We start from the raw sequence: 24,183 nt of genomic DNA, 5'->3' as shown, positions 1-24,183 counted from the left end.
GATGACACAGAAGTATTTTAAAATACAAAAAAGATAAATACCAACTTTCCAGCTTGAGATTTGTACCTATTTTAGAAACACCAGCACGCAGGATCCAAAACTGAAAATGTTGAAAATAACTTTTAAATTAGGAATTTTTTTCATTAGAATTTTGTCAAGAGGCAAAAAAACTTATTTTCTCAATCTCTCCATCCAATTTATTCTAAGATAAAAGCAGATTGCTTGCCCAATCGGGAGGAAAGCCTGTACTAGCCATATATTGTATAGCATTCTAAAGATTAAAATAAATATCCCATAATTTGTTTCTGCCTTTAATTTAATTTAATTTAATTTAATTTAATAACATTTATATACCGCCCTTCTCCCTGAGGACTCAGGGCGGTTCACAGGGCAGAATAAAATACCAAATACAAACATTAAAAAGAGATTAAACGGTTGCCCTAGTTAAAACAATAGGAGTACAATTCTAAAAACCCCAGGATAAAATTAAGAGACCAAAGATAAAACAACCCCACCGATCCCCATCAGGCTAGGCCAGCTTGTACAAACAAAAACGTCTTGAGATCACGACGAAAGGAGCGAAGGTCGGGCGCCATCCGGAGCTCTACCGGTAGCTGATTCCACAGCTCCGGAGCGCCCACAGAGAAGGATCTCCCCCTGGGGGCCACCAATCGACATTCTCTGATCGGTGGCACCCTGAGGAGGCCCTCTCTGTGGGAACGCACAGGGCGCAGGGAGCTTGATGCCGGCAGCAGATGTTCCCTAAGGTACTCCGGCCCCATGCCATGGAGGGCTTTAAACACCGTTACCAGTACCTTGAATCTCACCCGGAAGACAACTGGCAACCAATGCAGCTCACGGAGCAGAGGTGTAACGTGGGAGTATCGGGAGACTCCCAACACAACTCTCGCGGCTGCATTCTGTACCAGTTGGAGCTTCCGGGTGGTCCTCAAGGGCAGCCCCATGTAGAGAGCGTTGCAGTAGTCCAGACGAGAGGACACGAGCGCATGAGTGACCGTGCACAAATCATCCCGGCTAAGATAGGGCCGCCACTGGCGCACCAGGCGAACCTGGGCGAAGGCCCCCCTAGTCACAGCTCCTATATGGTCTTCCAAGGTGAGCCGTGAATCTAGGAGGACTCCCAAGTTGCGAGCCCTATCTACGGGGGTAATAGTTCACCCCCCATAGCCAGAGGTGGAATGTCCGAATAGACCCGGGATGAAGGTATGCAAAGCCACTCAGTCTTGTCAGGGTTGAGTTGAAGTCTGTTCCTCCCCATCCAGACCCGAACCGCCTCCAGGCAACGGGACATCACGTTGAGGGCATCACTGGGGTGGTTTGGGGTCGAAAAGAAAAGTTGGGTATCATCAGCGTACTGATGATACCCAACTCCAAAGCCACGAATGGCTTTAAAACTTTATAAAAGTATAGCCTTTAAGAACTTTCTATGTAGAGAAAATACACAAGGAATAAAACTGCAAAACCCATTGGAAAAGGCAGATGTATTGATCTATGGTACATGGAGGTTTAAAGCTAGACTTAGTTCCCAGGGGTGCACTAATGCTTCAAAATAACACAACAAACAATCCTTAGATTGGCCTGATGGCAAGAAGAGGATCATTAAACTTCAGCTACTAATGTTGCTGTTGGATAAAAATAAAATGTCTGTTGTCATTAGGTATGGTCCAATGAGAAATTAATGAAGGGAAGGTTATTAAATGAGAATAAGGCCAGGCTATAAACCATCTAGTACAATGAGGGGTTTTTTCATACCTTTTACAGTGTCATGTTCATACTTGCTATTGAATTTAGTTTGCTAAGGAATCATACCCAATCCTAATTTCCAAAGGAAATGAGAATATCTTCACTATATTTACTCAGATTGTTTATCAGCTATTTGAACAGGTACCAGCATCCAAAATCTCAAAAGCTCTGCGTGGTTATGATCTTCAAGTCCTTACATGGCATGGGTCCGGGATACCTCAGGGACCACCTGCTGCCGGCGTCAACTCCCCTCCGCCCTGTGCGTGCCCACAGAGAGGGTCTCCTCAGGGTGCCTCCGGTCAGGGAATGTCAACTGGTGGCCCCCAGGGGGAGGGCCTTCTCTGTGGGTGCTCCGGCACTATGGAACCAACTGCCGGTTGAGCTCCGGATGGCACCGGACCTCCGCTCCTTCCGCCGTGGGCTGAAGACCCACTTCTTTGAACTAGCTGGTCTGGCCTGATGGGGAGGGTCTTTTTAACAGGTTTTTTATTATTTTATTGTTATTGTATTTTAATTGGGCATTGGTTTAATCTCTTTTTTAATTTTTGTACTGTTATTTATTTATATATGCCCTGTTAACCGCCCTGAGTCCCTCGGGAGAAGGGCGGTATAGAAATCGAATAAACCTAAACCTAAACCTAAACCTAAAGTAATGCTCTAAAATTAAGCTACTGATGAAGAGCACATAAAATTAGGATAGATGTGGAACAACTGTCTTAGAAAGAAATGCATCATCCGTTCCTCCCCCCAAAACCAAAGAGTACATGAAATGTCTGTGTACACATATACACATGCCTATTGTGATTTCATTAGAAATAATGTAGAGCTCATCATAATGGGAAGACAGCGCGTTGGTGATATGAGTTCCTACTGCTCAGTCTACTGTCCAGTACTACACATGAATGGACAGCCTGACCTTCTTTCCCCTTCTTTGACCCTTTCTACCAGACAGGCCTTCAAGACTCAGACTGTCTTGCATAAGGGAGAACAGATGCCTTCCACAAGGCCCACCACTCTATAGAGACATGCTAAGCTGCCAGAGTGTATAGTTCTTACCTGACTGTTACGACATGGTGTTGCACTGGCCGTACGTGCTGCTGGTCATGTGGCCATTGCTTCCATCTACTCTCAGTAGTCTCGTGTCGGGGAGTTGATAATGAATCCCCACTGGAGCGATGGGAGCACAGAGTAGCTCGGTCCCCGTGTCCTGGCAGAGGGGGCAAAGCATAGCTGTTTCTGGTGGCTTCTTGGTGGTTGCAGTGATAATACAGGTGAGGCTGGAAGGAGTCCTGAGAGCCAGATGGCACCTGGCCATTGGACCGAGTGGAGATGGGTGCAAGCTTATGACTGGAACTGGGCTGATGGTACCTCACTGTGCTGGGAGAAGCATTATTGAGCAGACAGTGATGGACTGGGCATCTCCTTCCCCAGGAAGTTCCGCTGGGGCTTGACTCGGCCTTTCTGATCTCTGGTACATTAAGACAGGCTTGACCAAGCTCTGGGTTTGCTTTTTCTCTGCAAAAAGAAAAGGTTAACTTTGCACGCTTCCTTTCTGTTTCTATCAACTTTCCCCACCAAATGCAGTAAAAGGAAATAAATGATATAATGCACAATACGCTAACACTTGACATCACCCCTTGAAGTGAAAATAAAACTTGTCATGACCTATGCAAACCCTGAAGGAACAGACTTGCATCTTCCATAATTAGCATAGTGCCATCAAGGCATGTTCCACCAATATATCTTTTACGCTTGTATTATGCAGGCAGCATGGTTCCTGACCAAAATGCTTTGCTCCTCGGACTGACTGAAGAATAGGGTTTCAGCCTTGGTAGTGCTTCGTCTTTGACTCTATTCTTCCCTTCAGTGGCGGGACAGAAGAACGCAATAATACTCCAGCATCCAGATTGGAAGAGAAGAGATGGGGTAACGAAGAAGCAAGTCCCACACCTCTGCCCAAGCCAAATTCGTTGTGACTTTCTCAATTCTGCAGGCACCTCTCATTTCAAGAGAAAATCAAAATAATTAGCAAATTTTATCCTTCACAAACCTATGTTCTTAATGCGAACCCAGACAAACAAATGAGTCAAATGAGCTGTGAGTTTATAGATTTTTTTTCAAGTAGCCACATAAAAATGCTTATTTTACTCCTGTAATTTCTTTAAACTGGAAGAGGAAATGAACATGCAATAAGTTTAACCAGTATTTTTGATAGCTACTTTTAAGCTCCTGGAAGGAAACCATACAATCATGGTGATAATTAATGGAAGAATCATTAATGAAAACAAACTGTTGGACTTCCGGGTGGTGCTTCAGCGGTGAGGACGGTCGGATTCGACCGCCGGCCCTTCGATCTCGTTGAAGCGGCGGAATAGCCAATGATCAGCTGTTCCGCTGCTCGAAAACCCTTCTCCTCGGGCAAAGAGGGGAGAGGGAGCTTCCAGGTAGGGGTAGAGCTCCCCTAGAGCCCCAGAACATTTGTTCTGGGGCATGAAGGGTGAGAGCCCCCCCGAAGCCTGGAAATGCTCCGGACGAAGGACTCTTCTGCTTTAGCAGAACAAGATGCTGAATCCACTCCTGCTGGATCTGATTGACATCTTGAGTGACTGTAACAGCAGAGCTGATGCAGGAGCAGTATAAATATCAAGTACAAAGCTTTAACTCTGAAACTCAAACTCTCTTCCTGCTCCAACGATCGTTTTGAAAGAAGGGGAAGATGGCGCCTGACTGATTTTTTTTCTTTTTAACAAGAAGCGAAAGTGGTTTTTTTTTCAAAATAAAGTGACTGTTTGAACTGAGTAGGAATATGTAAAATGAACTTTTAAACCTTAAAAGAGCTAGTTATAATTTGGAGGTGCTAAAAAGTTATTTTCAAGATTTGGTTATTTCACAGTTTAACTACAAAGTAATAAATGGACTAGAAAGTGAAAGTGTGTATTGAAAGTTATTAGTTGCAAAAATGGCTCCCAAACCGCATAGACCCATTTTTAAAAGTGCGGAAGCATTGTTTGTTCAGCAATCTGGAATGCAGTCTTTGAAGTTACCTCCCGAAGCTGCTGCATCTGTATTGACTTTAAAAGATTTACAATATGCTCTAAACGATGCCTTAAAAATTCAGTCTGAAAAAATATTTGAGAAGGTGGCAGAATTTATTGGAAAGGAGAGCAAGAAAATAAGGGAGGATACTTTGTTGGCACTTCAAGTGTTTTCAGGCTGTATTGAGAATCTGGATGAATGTGTGGAAGAAGTGAAACAAAATAATCTGATGCTGGAGGCTAAAATGGGTGAAGTGGAGAATAAAATGGAAAAACTTGAAGATGAAATGATGATGATGCAATATAGAGATATGGAAGTCGCCTTGAGGATCAGAGGCTTGAAAGAAAATCTGCAGGAGAATCTGGAAGAGACGTTGGTGGATGCCCTGGCGCCTATTTTGGGGTTTCAATTTGAGGATTTTTTGGGGAAGATAGATAAAGTATTTCGTGTTAATTCTTGGATTGCTAAACAAAGGAAACTGCCAAGGGATGTGGTTGTGTATTTTACAAAGAGAAAGATTAGAAATGAGATCATTCAAATCTCTTATAATAAAAGACTTAAAGTGGCTAATCAGGAGTTTTTGATTCTGAAAGAGATTCTTCCAAGAATTTTGAGAAAAAGGAAAGATTTTTTCTTTCTGACAGATGAATTAAAGAAAGAACAGCTTTGGTTCAGGTGGGAGATACCATCGGGGATTGTGGTGAATTATTCTGGAGAAAGATATCGTCTTAATACAGTAGGGAAGGCACGTGATTTTTATTCTAATGTATTGAAAGCAGGCTTACCGTCATCCTCAGAAGTCAAAAAAGGAAAGGAAGAAGGAGAGCGACAGTTACAAGAAATAGTTTCGGAAGCTGTGCAATCCTTGGTTTTATTTAAAGATCTTAAGATTCAAAGAATGACACAGGCTGCATTTAGATTTAAGGAATAATAATAATAATAATAATAATAATAATAATAATAATAATAATAATAATAATAATAATAGAGATTAATGGAGGACTTTGATAGAAATAAGATTTAGAAATGAAACTTGTTAAAGATTGTAGAATAATCAAGATCTAATGGTGGATATTTGGGGATGGTATTTACAGTAGATCTTAAAAATTAGTACGTATGTATTTAAATTGTAAGTCTAAATGTTGAAGATGTGGTTGTGATGATGCAATGTATTATTGTGTATGGTTGATTTGTAAAAGATTACAATTTTAAAAGTTAAAGTAATTTAGTGGAATATGTAAGATCTTTAAGATATTGGAAGAAGGCTGATTTGTTTATTATAGAAGAATGGATTTTGAAAGTTTTGAATCAGATAGAAATGGTAGAATTTGGAATATATGAAGAATATTTGTAATGGAGATATATTATGAGGTTTAAGGAGAGTTAAAGCGCGACTGGATTTAAAGTGTAATTATAGTTAGTTAGTATATTTTAGATTAAGATTGTGAAAATAATACCCTGTATTCTGCTTTGGGAAGTCAGGGGGGGGGGCTGGGGGAGGTAGGGGTATTGGGTGGGTTAGGTTATGGGTTAGGGGTAGGGGCGATGGGGTTTATGTTCAAAAATGTACTGTAAAACTTTTTAATTAAAAAAAAGAAAACAAACTGTTTTCTGAAGAAAGATGATCTATGAGGGTTGATTGAAATGTAATACCTCCAATATTGGTAAGTGCCAACAGATGGCAGCACTGATGTGCTAACGGGTCAGAAGTGTTCTTTGGCACCTGTTCTTTCAGGGCAGGCAACCTTGGCTCTTTTATGACTCTTGGACTTCAACTCCCAGAATTCCTGAGCCAGCCGGCTCAGGAATTCTGGGAGTTGAAGTCCAAGAGACATAAAAGAGCCAAGGTTGCCTATCCAAAGTTGCTGTGAGAAAGTTTGTGCTGCTATTGTTTGTGAAACAGAAACCTACTTATTGATGCACTTTAAGCAATGCAACATGATTGATTCAGGTTGATTATGGTGATGACTGTTGATGTGAGTACAGGTAGTCCTTGACTCACAACAGTTCGTTTAGTGACCGTTCAAAGTTACAATGGCACTAATAGTGACTTATGACCATTTTCCCACACTTAACAACCGTTACAGCTTCCCCATGGTCGTGTCATCAAAATTCAAATCCTTGACAAGTGGTTCATATTTAAGACAATCGCAATCTCCCGGGTTCACGTGATCCGCTTTTGCGACCTTCTGACAAGCAAAGTCAATGGGGGAATCCAGATTCACTTAACAACCATGTTGCTAATTTACCAAATGCAATGATTCACTTAGCAACGGTGGCAAGAAAAGTGGTAACATGGGGCAAGCTCACTTAACAAATGTTTCACTTAGCAACATAGATTTTGGGCTCAATTGTGATTGTAACTCGAGGACCACCTGCACTGTGCATTGCTTTACAAAATATACAAAGGCGGCAAAGTGGAAGAGCTGATTTGTGTGATCAAGAATGAAGTGGACAACTCAGGACAACCACCAATAATTTCACATGAGGCATATTGATGAACTGATAAAGGGCAACAGGTGGATTATTCAGAGGGAAATTACAGTCAATTGCATTTCACTGGAATGTGTGCATTACATTATTGATGTTTTTAAATCTTAGAAGAAATGTGCCTGATGGGTTCCTCACATGCTGATGGCAGAAATGGCAGAATTGAAATTTGCATCAGTACCAAAGATATGTGGAAGTTATTTTTTTTAATATTTTCTTTTTCCTTGTTTATACACCATAATTTTGTTCCCCCCTGCTTCTCCCCTTTTTCTTTTTCTTTTTTTCTTATTCCTTGTACTTTATACTTTTTTGAAATTTGATAAAGTTGTAAAAAAAAAGAGTTGACATTTGCCAGCAATTATTGTCATGCTACGAGCATTAAAGTGAGAGATTTATTCACAGCATCTTGACAACTGATCAGTCCATGAAATATCATCATAAAGCTTCACCTGCAGGCAAAAATAAATAAATAAATCAAAACCCAGGCTCTGCAAGAAAATAAGGAAATCAGTCCTTGAAATGTAACTGTAAATTAATGCAGATTAATGGGGTGCAGCTGATGTTATTCAAATTGATTTCTTTGAACCTGGAACTACTTTCAATTCAGAACACGAGATTGCAACACACAAATCTTTGAAACATTGATTAAGCAGAATTTGCAAACTTAAGAATAGGATTTTTATTAGCAACACTGAGCTCATATTTCACAAACCACAATTAAGAGGTAATTGCATAATTGGATCTCACCATCTTACCTCATCCACCATTCAGTCCAGACTTGTTGTCATGTCAGTTTTCCTAAAATGAAAGAATGCCTTCATGGCACTTGTTTGACTCAAATACAGAGGCAGAAAGGAATGGCAGAGGTGGGTTGAAGAGACAAATTTCATGATGGCTTTAAGCAATTTTCCATTGCTGACAGAAGTGTGTAACAAATAGTGTTATTTACAGTTACATTTCAAGGATTGATTTCCTGTTTCATTTATTAAGATACACTTATTTAAACTAAAATTACTTTTTATTCGACACTTGTAGATCAATATCTTTATTCAGGTTACATATAAATGCCATCAAAGCCTTACATGGCATGGGTCCGGAGTACCTTAGGGAGCACCTGCGGCCGGCATCAACTTCCCTCCGCCCAGTGCGCTCCCACAGAGAGGGCCTCCTCAGGGTGCCACCGGTCAGAGAATGCCGACTGGTGGCCCCCAGGGGGAGGGCCTTCTCTGTGGGTGCACCTGACCTTTGGAACTGTTTACCGGTTGAGCTCTGGATGGCTCCCGACCTTCGCTCCTTCCGATGTGATCTAAAAACCTATTTGTTTGAACAAGCCGGCCTGGTCTGATGGGTTTGGGTTTTAATTATTGTTTTTAAGTAATTTATTTATTGTATTTGGGCACTATGGTTTAATCTGTTTTTAATTTTTGTATTTTTGTATTTTGGTATTTATTGCCCTGTTCACCGCCCTGAGTCCTTCGGGAGAAGGGCGGTATACAAATCAAATTAAATAAATAAATCATCCCATCTTTTATCTGCAGAATGACATTGCATGTCTCTTTTGTTCTTCTCATGAACTACGACCCAGTAGCTAAGATGCCATTTTGTGTATAGAGTCATAAAACAGGTTGATGCAATGATGCATAGATTAATTTTTTGGGGGGGAATCTTATAATGATCTCAAATTACACCCAACGTCATGTTTTTAAACTAAAATAGGGGCAGACCAGTTAGTGAAATGGGAAAATGCTAAAAAGCTTTGACACTTTATAGGGCTTATCTCTGAGCAAACAGTTGGCCAACGATGTTCTTATACCTTTAGGGAAAGTTCAAACCCATTTTTAAACCACACACTAAAAGAATTAACATTTTCTTTTTAGTTCATAAATTAGTAATGCTGTTAGGACTAATTCACCAGAAGCAATCTATATATTCTTTCATTTGGGTGTCATTCTTAGGATGACTTTTTAACCTATGCAAGTTCCATTTACCCAAGGAAAACAACTGCCTCCATTACCCTCTCAGATTGTCGTATTTAAGTTAACCATTGATTTGTCAATAATGATCTATCACAATGAGCAACAACAACAGCCAAAGATCTTAATGGACAGTGAAGTTTATTATAGCTCTGTAATAATAAGGTTGATGCTGTGTAGTGTGAGCTGAAATGTTCCCCCAATAACAGCACAGCGACAACAGCAGCAGCTTTCAAATGTTGGTCTCCCAGCTTTGTTTGCCTTGCCCAGCTGGCTGTGGCCATGAAACAAAGATGAGAGTCAACAAAGCAGACAACACAGAAGAAAAAAAATGGGGGACAACAGCTCGACTTTGGCAATGCAGCTGCTTTTCTTGATTTGTGTCCCCTCTCGTTTTCCTAAGCAGAAAAACTCTCTGTATCAGAAACCAAAAATATTCTGAGAAACAGAACAAGGAAAAAGCAAATAACACTGAAGGGTGGGAGAGATGCAAATGGTAAAACATAAACAGCAAGAATGGCAGAATTGCTGTGGAAATCATCTACAGTTTGCTCTTTTACCCCAGTTCAAGTTCAGGATATGCCAATAGTCAGTTGTAATGCTAGGGACTGCTTGGCATTCATACAATATATAAAATATTGAAAGAGTTCAAAATTTAATGAAATATATATAATACAGCTTCCAACCTCCCTTTCTCCCCACCAATGACTTTTCATGTGTAATCTGTTGAGCTTTTCTCCCCATTTCCATCAGTTCCCCAATTTCAGAAAAAGGTCAGTGCAGGATTTCCTTTGAAGATTTTAGTAGCTCATTCAGAAGCTAATATACTGGAACAAGACTGCCTGAAACCAAAGGAGAAGCAGTGCTAATTTTTCAATATACTACTCTAAATATTTGCATTGATTCAAGCCTGCAGGCTGTCAGTATGAATTAATTTGAAATTTTTGAACGGTATTTAAAGACAGATCAAACATGCTGTAATTGTCAAACCTAGACATTGTTCATGCTTATTCCATGGCAATTAGTTCAAAATTTGCTAAGAACAGTTGTAGCTGTTGCATCAACCTGTCAATGAAAGGAAACTTTAAGATGTTTCTTTTTTCTGAACCAGTAGCAGTGCCATATCCATACGCATCCTCAAATTATATATATGAACCTTCAAAGATAATGAAAAAAGGAAGTGTGAAAGCAGCATTTTACAGGACTGTTAGCCTCCCACAATGAGTATCTCTGTCTTGTTTGGACTAGATTTCCATTCAGTCTATTCTTGCTTAGGGCTCCTACCAAAGCAACCCTTTTTATTAATAGGGGAAATAAAGCTGAACATAAATAACACATCATTCCAAAGCACCTCTAGTTTCATGTATAGATGTTTTAAAATCACAAAAGATACATAAAAACTCTGCAGAATTTCTTAAGGCATGTTTCCAAGGGAAAGGCTGCAGTCCTTCAGCTCTTTCTTAAATAATATAGATTTCTCATAGCCACAGCAATAGCACTTAGACTTACATCCACTTCATAGTGCTTTACAGCCTTCTCTAAGTCACTAAGCCCTCTCTAAGACTTTTACAGAGTCAGTATCTTGCCGCCAACCATCTGGGTCCTCATTTTACTGACCTTGGAAGGGTGGAAGGCTGAGTCAACCTTGAGCTGGTGGGAATTGAACTGCTGGCAGTCAGCAGAATTAGCCTGCAATAATGCATCCTAACCACTGTGCCACCATGGCTCTTAATATGATTTCTCTTGTTTCTCATCTAATTGGCCAGAAGGTCACAGGGGGACTGACATAGATAGATAGATGATAGATAGATAGATAGATAGATAGATAGATAGATAGATAGATAGATAGATAGATAGATAGATAGAAAGAAAGATAGATAGATAGATAGATAGATAGATAGATAGATAGATAGATAGATAGATAGATAGATAGATAGATAGATAGATAACCTTTATTGTCATTTTTCTTACTGTGGGAAGATTGGCACACATTAAAAATGAAATTTTGTTGCTTGCTCTCAAAAGTGTATACATACATAACACATTTAAACATGCTAAATACAACATATGTATAATCCTACACCCTTACATAGAAATAACATATAAATATTAATCCCTGTCCATCTTGAATACATAGCGGAAAGAGGAAGCTTTAGAGTTCACAAGGTTAATATTGTATGGAACAAAACTGTGAATCCGGATGTTCTGCTTTGGATACCATGAAGCTTCCTCCCAAAAGCTAACAAGAAAAACAGGTTGTGAAGAGGATGTGTAGTATCCCAGACACTGTTCAAGCAATGCTTCTGTGCTATGTCCTGGATGGAAGGGAGGGAAATACCAATAATCTTTTCTGCCATCCTCACCACTCTCTGCACTGCCTTCCTGTCTGAAGCAAACCAGATTGTAATGCTGTATGATGGGATGCTCTCAATAGTACCTCTGTAGAAAGTGGTAAGGACAGGGAAAGGAAGATATACTTTTCTCATGCGATGCAGAAAATGCAGGTGCTGCTGTGCTTGCTTTACCAATGTCTCGCTGTTGAGCGACCAAGCCAGCCTACTCATTAACTGCACACCCAGGAATTTGATGCTGGTAACCATCTCCATAGGTGAATCATTAATACAAAGAGGTGTTTGGCTGTTCCTGCCTTTTCTGAAATTGACGATCTTTTTGGTTTACTAATGTTTAGAACCAGGCTGTTTTTCTTACACCAGTTCACCAAACACTCAATCTCCTTGCGGTAAGCACCCTCATGGTCATCTTGAATAAGGCCCACTACTGTTGTATCGTCCACATACTTCACAATATGGTTGGTGGCACAACAGTCATGGGTCAACAGGGTGAACAGCAGCGGACTTAGGATGCAGCCCTGAGGAGAACCTGTGCTCAAGAAAATGGTGTTACAAATATTTGTTTCAACTTGCACATACTGGGGCCTCTCAGTGAGAAAATCAAGATTCCAGTTGTACAAGGGAGTGTTTAAGCCTAAAAGGCCCAGCTTGTCTACTAGATACTGGGGAAGGATTGTATTAAATGCCGAACTGAAGTTGATAAACAGCATACACACATGAGTATTTTCTTTCCTCTATGTGCTCCAGTCTCAGATGGAGAACAAAAGAAATAGCATCCTCTGTAGAGCCATTTGGTCGGTAAGCAAACTAAAGCGGGTCAGATGCTGGCAGGAGGCTAGATACAATAATGTCCTTTATCAGCCTTTCAAAGCATTTCATAATGATGGATGTCAGTGCAACCAGATGGTAATCACTGAGCCCCTTAATTGTGGACTTTTTTGGCACTGGCAAAATAATGGCCCTCTTAAAACACGATGGGACCATTGTCTGCTGCAATGAGAGATTGAAAATATCTGTAAGAAGACAAGCCAGCTCATCTGCACATTCCCTAAGAACCCACCGAGGGATATTATCTGGGCCTGCTGCCTTCCGTATGTTAACTTTCCACAGTATTTTCTGGACAGAGGTAGCATCAAAGCTAAACACTTGCTCGTCAGGATGGGGCACAGCTTTCCTAGCAGGGGTGCCACTTGATGCCTCAAATTTTCCAAAAAATCCAGATTATCAAGTTAATCAACTGAGTCAACCATTTCGTACTAGAAGGGCTGTTTCAATATTCAAGCAATTTAGGATAACGAGAAATTCCTAAATTTGCATCACAGTATCTGGCAAGATTTAAAATGCTCCCAAGACGAAGACCAATTGATTTGGCTTGTCTTCTGCGTACAAAATTATCCCAGGCTACAACATTTGGAAACAGCCAAAGGCATAATAAGATCTCATTCATAATATTATAGTAATACTCTCAGCTAGAACAGATTTTGTTACTATATTAAAGACTGCTGCACCTCTCCTTCCCAATCTAATGCATCTCTTGTGAACATGCTTCTTCAAAATTCTTCTGTGAGTAAAAAAGTAACTCATTTCACAAAAACCTCTTAATATTTCAGTGCTGGTATGTGGATAAATATTTATCAGTAGGACAAATTTTGTCCCACCTCATTTATTTATTTTTATTCTTTAGAATCTTTTTTCTGACCCTTATTGTTTTATAAGTAACTCAAGGTGGAGAACATATATAATACTCCTTCCTCCACCTATTTTCCCCACAACAATAATCCTATGAGGTGGGTTGGGCTGAGAGAGAGAGTGACTGGCCCAAAGTCACCCAGCTGGCTTTCATGCCTAAAATGGGATCAGAACATACAATCTCCTGGTTTCTAAGCACTTTAACCACTACACCAAACTGGCAAACTTTAATCAAGTTCTGATTAAGCATGCAAACAAAACAAAAAATTAAAGGAGCGTGTTGGACACCAAGCTGACAGTGCTATCATTTGAGGCTGGTTCAATAATGATTATACTGTGCAGCAGGTTAGGGTAGAGACATAACTACGTTGTAGAAATGCTTAGGAAGTGCTTCCGAAGCATTTTCAGTGCTTCCAGCCAGAATGCAGATGGTGATGATACAGTGGTATCACTAAGTGAATTTGGAGGGGGCAAGGCTGTTAAATTGGTAGGATAAAATTTGTTGGACACTTAACACACATTTTATTGCTTTTTTTAAAAAAAATAAAGAGTAGAAAATTGTTCCATGTTTGCTCTGAAATTTTCTAAGGTGGTCTCACAAAAAGGTATGTAGGATTACATGGAGCCCCCATGGATTGATCATATTTGCCCTGAAGTGCTTTCTAATAAGCATCAATCCAACAACAACTATGCTTATTGAACATATTTCTGTATATGGAGGAAGGAACCATTCGACCTTTGTTTTATTTATTTGTAAAATTTATGGGCTGCCTATCTTAACTAACTCGGGGCAACTTATAATCTTTTTGGGTTGTATCAAAGTAATTTTTAAACCAATGCCTTAATCACTACACCAAATTGGCTTTCACCAAACTCTAAACATTAGATTATAAACAGGCAAAAAATAAAATACAGTATCCAGTTTAGAAGTGGTAAGAGCAAAAGACAATAAAGCAGACTACCCATTTCTTTGGCCAACAAGTTATTGAGACTATGATAAACAATCACCAAGCCTTCTTATTTGTGTGGCTTCAGTTGAAATAATTCACAACCAACCAGGTTGGAAAATGGCTTTGAGGATCTTTTGAGGGCTCCATTATGCCCAGTTATAACATGATTAACCAGCTGAGAATACTGTAGCAAGATTAACCTGACCCAAACTGGCTGGGAATTTTTGCACTTTTCCCCAAAATACTTCAAAAGTATCAGATTGGAAACTGACATTTACACTGTCCCAGCTATTAGGACTAATGTTTATTGGTTATGAAAATAACAATCTTCCCTAGTTAACAACAAACTACTACATGAATGTGATCCAACAAGAAATGTTTTCAAATTCACATATTGTTTTCTTCTTTTGGAACTATTGGTAGGATCACTTTTTCTAACAATATCTCATTTTCCTTGTAGAGGAAAAGAATTGTGTTTTTAAGCATGCAATTTTTCTGAATGGCAGTGTTTATTGCATGTTACTTATATCTGTACTTCTCTGTCTTCCACCAGCATTTAAAGACACTGAATTAGTCTGGTTAAAAGGAGGAAGAGGAAAATGAAAGAGGAGAAAAGAAAACCTGTCCAGCCCTACCTGGGCACCACCTTTTCAATAGTTAGCAAGCATGTGCAAAAACATTTGTCTTGTTTCTTCGTGGTGCCACAGCAGAAGGCTTCACCTCATTGTTTTATTTGTTTGCTGGATCATAAGGAGAAGTGTTCCCTGACACAAACAACATATAAATTTAATAAATCCTAATCCTAACAGTTATGTATCTCAAGGACAGGGCTTTTTTTTCTCATAGAACGCTCAGAACGGAGTTCCGGCACCTTTTTTGGATGGAACCTTGTAGGGTAGGCAAGGCGGGTTGTATGACATGTGTGAGTTCTGGCACCTTTTTCTTTTACAAAAAAAGCACTGTTCAAGGATATATGTATCATATCACCGTTAATTGAAGATAAGAAGGCAGGCTTCACCCTGTAGATAATTAGCAAAGGGACTCATTTGCTAGTGCAAGAAAATACACTTAGGCATTAGCTGGCTCAGGAGGAGGCTACTTTGCATATGGCTTCCCAAAGGGGCATAGGATGCATTTTAGATAAAGCCTCCTGCAGCTGCCTATTCTTCTGCACCCACAGAATGGAGCAAAAGGAAGAGATCTCATGCCATGGATTAGCTGTACTCAATCTTAGGGCCTTCTCAATGGCCCTTAGTGCCCAGCTGTGCAGAAGGCAGCGTGTTCTTTATTGCTTTTTCTTACCTACCCTGTATCTTACAATGACAACTTTTCAAGGAAGGGTGGTCTGGTTAGGTGAAGTATGTGCGTTGGGGTGGAGGGGAGGGGCGGGTGTCACAACAGGAAAGCTGTACCAGTTGGATGCTCGGATTGCTGGGGGGGAAAACAACAACAACAACAACAACAGATTCCCTTCCCCCACTCCACCGTTTTCCATCGCCCAAGGGAGATGTCTCTATTGTCTGGGAAATGAACGGCTAGCTTGGGGTGGGGGGATGGGGGGATGCTGTCGACAGCGTTGCAGGGAAGGAGTGGATGGCAAGGAAGCACAAGACAAACCTTGGAAAGAAAAGTCGGCCCGCCAGGGAAGGGAGGGAGGCGAGGGAATGGAGGGCGCAAACCCACCACCTCCTTGACTGCCTAGCAGGCAAAGCCCATGCCTAGTACTCGAGCCATACCTGGAGGAGCAGGACCCTTGTTCTGGGAGCTTTGCCTCTGCCCTCTGGCTGGCAGTCGCCTGGACCAGCGCCTGGGAGCCAGCCGCGCCCTCCATGGCCCTTGGCACGCGTCTTGGGGGCTGCAGCTAGGGCGGGTGGAAGGCGCTGTCCGCAGCTCCGCGGTGCTGAAAGCTCGTTCCAACGCTGCAGCGGCGACTCTCGCCACTGACACAGCGCCTGCGCTAATCTTGGGCGACCTGATCGAGGAGGAGACCGGGTCGAGTCGGCCACGTGGTCCGACGGCTGTCAAGAGAAAGAGGGACCGTCTGGCTTGACTGACGGATCGATAGGAGGTTCCTTGTACCCAATGCTCTATTTATGTTAAAGGGTATCTTCTATGGGACCTCAGATTGCATTGCCGGTACTGAGTAGGGTACCAGGGTTGTAGTCCAAAACATCTGAAAGGTACCAGGCAATCCGAGCTGCTTATAAAGCAGTGTTCCGTTTCATGTAAACTGTTTAACAAGTACAGCCTAAAGGCACGGATACTTTCCTACCATTTTCAACTATTGTGCACTCTATAATGAAAACGATTTTTGTTTCAATCTCTAAAATGTTTTAATACATTTGGTTTTTGAATATTTTGGAACTGCAGGTAAGATTGCTGGATAAATATATAAATGAAACAAAACAGAATGTAAGAGCTATCTGAAATCTAAGCAGAAAATAGTAATTTTCTATTACAAGAATAAACAATAAATAAGCATGTCCTCACAATGCATGAGGATAGCAAAACTCACCTTGATTTTACCATTTCTCTATCATAATAGTAGCTGTCCCAAAGGTGCTTTCTTTTTTTCACAAAAGGCAACCAGACTTTTTTTGTTTCTTTTATTTGAAAAACGAAAAAAAGAAGCACCTTTGGGACAATCATGACCTGGTTGATTGAGAATCTCCGTAGACATAACAGTAGCTACATAACATTCTCTTGGGCCCTTTTTCTTATTGACAAGAGCATTGTCTTTGTTCCTCATATCTTGAGAAACCACAATCATGGGGGAATATTTTCAAATTGCTGGAGCTCTGAAAATTTAGTAACTCGCTTTCAATTAAAGTAAGCCACCCCCTTCTAAATAAAGTCTTAAGACAGCAAAGAAAAGAAGCCCTTGTATGATGACACATTGTAAATTTCTTTAGTGTGATTTAATAAGTTACCTGAGAGAGCATCCATTCCCATGTCTTCTATGCAAATCCTAATCAATTCAATAGGATCTATTTCTCCCTCCTCTATAAGTATTCATAGGACTCTAACATTAATATGATGGAGAGAAAAGAATAGGTTTTCCACAAATTAGAAGATGCTAATGAAACAAAATTGTCCCAACTATTGAATTCAAGCAAAAGAAACTAACTTGCTTAAGTCATAAACTTGCTGGTTTTAAATTTGCTGGTTTATGAAGATAGCAGTTGACAGATTCAAGACTGCATTGTAGTGTTCCAGCAGAAAAATAAACCACCTAACAAAAAAATAATGGAATATTTATTTGAAGATAAATGACTTGTTCTCTTGTGAAGCATTCAAAAGAAGTTACAAAAATTAAGTAAGCAGCTGAAATTTATGAGCAAATTGACTTGACAAGGTTCTATAAACATGTCACTGTATTTTTCCCTCAGCAGATATTTAAAGCCTACAATCAATCATGATGACTTTATTATGAAGAACAAATATGAAAATCTAAACTAGATATTCATCTGGGAATTTTTGGTTTAGGCAATTCACCTCTAAACAATTCAGCAGAGATCTAACAAATCCAACCCCCTCCCCCAATCTACCTGGGTGGGCATTCTGCAGTTTCAATATGTGTCATTGTCTGAGTCATCCTTAATTAAAGTGAAGACATGTCTGGTGTAAAGTCTACAACAATTAATCTCTCTCTTGAGATATGTTACAAATAAATAAAATGCACTGGAAGTCTTATCCCCAAGAGGTAATGTGATATGGGCAATCTTTTTTATGCATATTTATTAGGAAGTTGGCTCTAGTGTGTTCACTAAAACTCATTTTCAAATCATTAGGGCAGAAACATGTGCAATGCTTCTCTGTGATATGGAACTCATGATAGACATTTAGGTCTTATTGGAGATAATATTTCAATTATGGCAAGGTTTCTGCCGAAGCATATCTCATGCAGAAATTAACTTATTTTTTATTATTAATTTTACATTAGAGCTTTGGCTGGATAATAATGAACCTTCAGTCTTATATTTCCATCAGTGTTTTATTGTAGCTTTTATTGTTGCCGTTTTGACTTTAAGAAATGAAATTTTTTAATATTTTGTGATGGTATCAGTTTAACTACAATGTAGAAAGTGGGAAAGATGTAATGCTTTAAAGAGCATTTCCAATTTATTCTAGTTGTTGCACAAGAGCTAATAAAACTATTTCAGTTGCCATTCTGCCCAGTTAAACATCTTGGTGCCTTCCCAGTTCAGAATAAAGTTAAATTTGGTTAATTATTTCTGGGGTATATTTAAGATGTATCATTTCAACCTCTATGTACTAAGTTGTTTTTTATATTTTCACACTAATTAGATGTAATACAGTACATAATAACTTTCATTCTTCTCAGACAGCCTTACTGTTATATAGGAATTGAAGCCAGCTATACTTGAAGGATATCATGCTAGAGAAAGCTGTTAAGAAGATTGAACGCATTGTTAGACAACATATAATATTTGCTAAAGGTATATAATGTATATTATGTACAGCAGTATATTGTGCATAATCAGAACTGCAATATAGTTCATACACTCACTCATAAACTCCCCAAAATAATACAGCAGCTTAAACAAAATATATTAAATCTGTATTTATTAAACATTATATTATATATTAAATATTGTCTATTGAATGCAACACATAATTAAAATACTAGAATAGAAATATTTGGAAAAAATAGGGTAGAAATTCAGAATTTGAACTGAACATAATTGGGTGATTTAAATAAAGCCAATTTAATTCCCTTCCATGACCCAGAACTTGGAAGTTATCATCTACTCCAACATCTTAATAATGAAGTTGAGATACTGCTTGCCTAGCTGTGGAAGCTCTATAACAAGCCAACAATCAGGTCAGCTGTAGAATCAAGGAAAAATATATATCATTAATAGGAAAAGATTCACTTGTTCTATTATGTACCCTATTTATATTGTTGTAAGCACCACTAACCTCCATTTTATAAAACACTGGATATTTCAGCTGAACCACACTGAGAGGGAAGTTGTCCCCTTTGTTTGCTGATCTCCCACAGCACTAGTTGGAGTTGGTCCATCTAGTGCTGGATCACTAGTTAAGTATGAGTCAGCAGAGTGTTGTAGCTGCCAAAAAGCCAATGCAGTCCTAGGCTGCAACAACAGAGGGATAGCATCAAGATCATGAAAAGTTGCTGCGATCCTAGAAAAAATGCAAAGAACAAGGATAAGAGGTCTGCAGACTAAGCTGTACAATGAATCGTTAAGGGAACTAGGTATGTGTAGCCTAACAAAAAGGATTAAGGGTGACATGATAACTGTCTTCTAGTACTTGAGGGGCTGTCACAGAGATGTGAGGATTGACTTATTCTCCAAAGAATCTGAGGGCAAGACAAGAAGTAATGGATGGAAGCCCCATTTAAAGAGAAATCCTACCTAGAACTAAGGGGAAATTACCTGACAGTGAGAGCAATTAACCAATGGATCTGCTTGACTCCCAGAGTGGTGGATGTTGCATTGCTGGAAGTTTTCAAGAAAAGAGTGACATTAATTTGTCTGGGATGGTATAAGGAGTGCTATCTTGGGCAGGGGGTTGGGCCAGAATACCTCCAAGATCCTGTTGTGATTCAGCGTCAGCCTGTGGTTTCGGCAGCTAGTTGGACAATTCTGAAGAAGAGGAGGAGGAGGGTTTGGAGAGCCTTTGGTGTCAGAGGAAGGTTCTGATGCACCGCAGAACTCTCAGCCAGGCCCCTCCCATCTTGTTCCTCCTCAGACCTAGCTGTGTAAGCCTGAAAGATTGGAAGAAGACGATCCACAGCTGGCTCTGTTCAGGGACGCTAGGAGCAGGAGGCAATCTAACAGAACTGAGCAAAGGAAAGCAATGAGGCAACTCGGGAGAAGGCAATGAGAAGCCACGCCTTGAGACTGCTGTTTAAAAGGGGAATGTGTGGTAGGTGCTGGTTGCTGAAGGCAACCGTTTGAAGGCTTGGTCTGTATTTGTTTAACTTTTGTTTGAACTTTTTCATTTAGCTTTTGCAAATAAATTTGGTTGGATTAATTCCAGCCTATTGAATATAAAAAGGGGTTGTCCCTGACATTCCAACAGGGCTGGTCGTAGGCTGGAACAGAACAGATCGCTTCCACCCCTATGAGTCTATGATTCTTCTTCTCTGTCAGCCTAAGCCCCAAACATACCTTGCACAACATGGGCACTTATTATATTGCCAATACACTTCCGAAGGAAACAATTTCTGCGGTAAAGTGCATGAAGATACATTTCTTTAACCTATGCTGCTATGTGGAATAGAAGACACACTGTTCACAAGTGCATAATATGGTAAAGTGGAGGAATAAGATTACAATGCTGATTTTTTAAAAAAAATTGTTAAAAAAATAAGAATTTACTGTTCCTATCTTTTATTTAAGTTCTATGTATACATTTCAGGAGCCACATGGTGGCATAGTGGTGAAGACTCTCTTCTCCCACTCGGGAAGCTGAGAGTTCAATCCTAGGTAGCAGCAGATATTTCTCTCCTAGGACACAAAGAAAAAATATCTGCTGCAAATGCCACATGGTGTCAGGAAGGGCATCCGGCCAGTAAATGCTCAGCTCCATCTAGTTGCCCCAACTCTACCCCAAATTAAGGGATTACAGGGACGTAAAAGAGGAGGTTTTTAATGTACATGTTCCAAGAAGTAGTGAAATGGAGAAAAATGATAGGGAAGCTGAGAGAACTTCACCAGCTCTGTGGTTTCCATCCTGTGAAATTCCACTCAGTGGTGGAATTCACTAAGCAGCGCATGAATCAAGGAAGGTAGAATGAAGAGTGGAAAGTCATTTTTTTATTGCTGCTATTGATTTACTGTGCTTTTATTATTATTTATCATTATCTATTATTTATTAATTTTTATGCCACCTATCTCCCCTGTGGGCGGCCCAGCGGCTCAGCAGTTAAGACACTGGGCTTGTTGGCTCAAAGCTGGCAGCTCAGTTCAAGTCCCAAGTGCCACACCACAGGGTGAGTTATCATTTTCACCCCAGCTCCTGCCAACCTAGCAGCTTGGAAGCAAGCAAATGCGAATAGATAAATAGGTACCAATTCAGTGAGAAGGTAACAGCGCTTCGAGACATCATGCTGGCCATGTGACTGTAGAAATGTCTTCATGACAGCGATGCCTCAATGGCCTTGAAATGGAGATGAGCACCCCCCCCCCAGCCAGCAATGACTGGCAGAGTAAAATTCACAGGGACGCCTTTACCTGTTTTTACTTAACATCTCCACTGTAAAGTGACTCTGGGCTTTGAGGGATATTTATAATTATTGTTATATTTTTAAAACAATAAAAAAGTACTTGATTACATGTCTTGTACAGAACCCATACCCATGCATAGTAACAAAAAGAAAAAAAATCTCCTGTTCCAGGATGCTTTTTGTTCTTGCCAGATGAGGCATCATTCATAAAGTATTCCAAAAATAGATGCTCTGGTAAAGCATTTTCATTAAAAAAAAATACGGTTGCAAGCAGCTGCACCAAGTGGTTGTTATGCAAGGCAACCAAGCAGAAAATGAGTGTGTCTTGCCCAAGGAGTATTTATCCCTGCCAGCCATCTTCCAGCAGCCATGAATTCCAAAGGCGGATCTTTGCCATTCTTTCTAATTCTCATTGTTCTTCTGTTGTACGATAATTTGTCTGCAGCCTTTCAACCATTTGCATATCCACAGAGCTTGGCAATGTTGCGCTTTGGGAGTAGATAGGTAAATTGCCATTCCCTGTGGCCACTTTTTTCTGCTCACATTTCTCTGGAATATTCTTCAATGGTTAGTTTAACATGCATTTTATTGAGTTATTTGTTAGATTTATATTGCAGTGTTTCTTCAGGAGCTCAAGGTGGCATGCAGCAGTGCCATTCAAGAGGATAGTCATGCCCATGCAATTGAAGCCCCATCCCTTGGTATCTGTATGTGATGTCAATGGCCATACAAAAAGGACTGGGTTTTCGACTGTGCAGTTGCAACCAAAATCATCACTTGTTTTACCAACCCCGACCCCGCAGACAACTCTGGTGGCATGACCAGTAAAGAAAAAAGAGAATGTCTCCTTTGTCTTAAATTCTTGGTGACTTCCTAAATATGTCCATGCAGTTTTGTTGACACTGATAGGGATGGCTACTTCTTCTTCCAGGATACATTTTTAAGCTCCTAGTGGAGCCTATGGACCAAGTGTTTCCAGGAGATTTTCCATTACGTTATTAAATAGAATTGATTCTGTTTAGTTTTTCCTTATAGGCCAAAACTGTTAAGACAGTTTGGCAATGTATCTAGTATTCCATCTATACAGGTTATGCCTACAGCCTTGGGAGATAGTAATAGATCAAAAAATAATAATAAACTCAAAATAATTCTATATGTTTTCATGACTTTTTTGAGATAAATCTGTTTTCCTGTTCCTAGACAACCCTTTAACCATTACCTTATGCTTGAGATGGAATACATGTGAAAATTTGGTGTCATTTCAATTATAAGACAAGGTGATACAGGTACCAAAAAACCTCTATGATATCTTCCTATTTATTGAATGTACCTGGGATGCCTTAGTGTCTTGGCCTATTCTTATTTTGTAATAAAGCATAGATATCTGTGGAGTTCTTTGGAGCTGAGTGGCCAATAAAATTGAAATAAATAAATAACAATATCAAAAAGTACATGATGGGACAGTAGGCCAGCTAGAGGTGGTTGATCTACAGCCAACAGGCATATCTGACTTTCACTTCATTCCTATGGTTGGTAATTGTAGGTGGGTGTTTGCCTTCCTTATCCACTGACTTGCTTTGCAGTAGGGCCATTGGTTTTCTTTATTTGTAGGGGTGGAGGAATATTGGCATTTTGTATGTTGATGGATACCAAGCATCTTAATCTACCACCCAACTTGCATCCAGGATTCTGGCCTTGATTTTCTTGCCAGTTATGAATGACTTGTTAATCTTAAATATTGTGAGGTGGTTCTTGCTATTAAGAGATGCAAACTAGAGGTAGTTACTGGATGCTACTTTGAGCCCTTTCTTATTTTGCAACAGATGTCAGCAAAGTTCATGCTCCCAAGTTTTGACAAGGACTTTGAGGCCTGCAGGGGCACGGAGGTCACAGAACCAGCAAAATAATGGCTGTAGAGTATTTGAACCATTGAAGGAAGATTCTTTCTTCTTTTATCAGCCCACCAGGTAAACCAGACTAGGAACTCAATTCCATGGGAATGCTAAAACAATTGTCAAATAAAACAGAATTGTGCAAGCCTGAATGTGTCTTGCCTCCTGCCTCTTCTTATAGTACAGTGAATTAAGAAGGCATTTACCTGAGTTGCTTCCAAATTTATCTGGATGTTCTAGACTTTAAAAAAATGTTCCACTCCCTTTTGTCTAGGCAAGGAGCCTATGTCTATCTTCATCAAGGTCATCTTCCTTTTCGCCCCTCCTCCCTTGCCTTTTATGGGTTTAAAGAGCAAATCTTAAGAAGTAGCTATTTTGCTTTTTAAAAGCTGATACCTCTGAAACCGGGAAAAGATCTCCCAATATTTGTGGTCTATATCAGGGTTTTAATAAGTACAATAGGTTCTGTAAGCATCTATGTGGTTTAAAGGCTTTCTTTTGGCTCTTAAGCTCTCCCAAAGTACCACTTCTTTGATCCATTCAGGTGATCCAAATTTATTTATTTATTTATTTATTTATTTATTTATTTATTTATTTATTTATTTATTTATTTATTTATTTATATATGTATATTTATTTATTTATTTGGATTTATATACCGCCCCTCTCCAAAGAGTCAGAAAAGGTCTTGAGAACATAGGTGGCCTGTGGAGTTTCCCATCTATTTTCTTCTGTATCCCATGGGCTAGTTTTTGAAAATGTTCAGCATTTTTCAGAGTATCATGGGGTCACTAAACTTTTGTCCTTAGTCCATTCCTG

General features: G+C 39.8%; 1 protein-coding gene across 1 annotated transcript in view; it reads right to left on the bottom strand.

The window, feature by feature from the left end:
- The window catches only part of DISP2 (dispatched RND transporter family member 2), a gene marked incomplete at both ends in the record, with an annotated part of 37,379 nt that extends 21,295 nt beyond the window's left edge, over positions 1–16,084 (bottom strand). Inside the window, 2 exons of the mRNA XM_083350388.1 lie at positions 2,821–3,279; positions 15,990–16,084. Coding sequence (XP_083206514.1) covers positions 2,821–3,279; positions 15,990–16,084 — 554 coding nt within the window. The remainder of the gene's footprint in view (positions 1–2,820; positions 3,280–15,989) is intronic.
- Between the last annotated feature and the right edge of the window lie 8,099 nt (positions 16,085–24,183).

This window comes from Vipera ursinii (assembly GCF_947247035.1).
Source record: "Vipera ursinii genome assembly, chromosome: 1".
Taxonomy (NCBI): Eukaryota; Metazoa; Chordata; class Lepidosauria; order Squamata; family Viperidae; genus Vipera; species Vipera ursinii.
The sequence above is the reverse complement of the archived record's forward strand: the minus strand, read 5'-3'. Positions and strand labels throughout refer to the sequence as shown.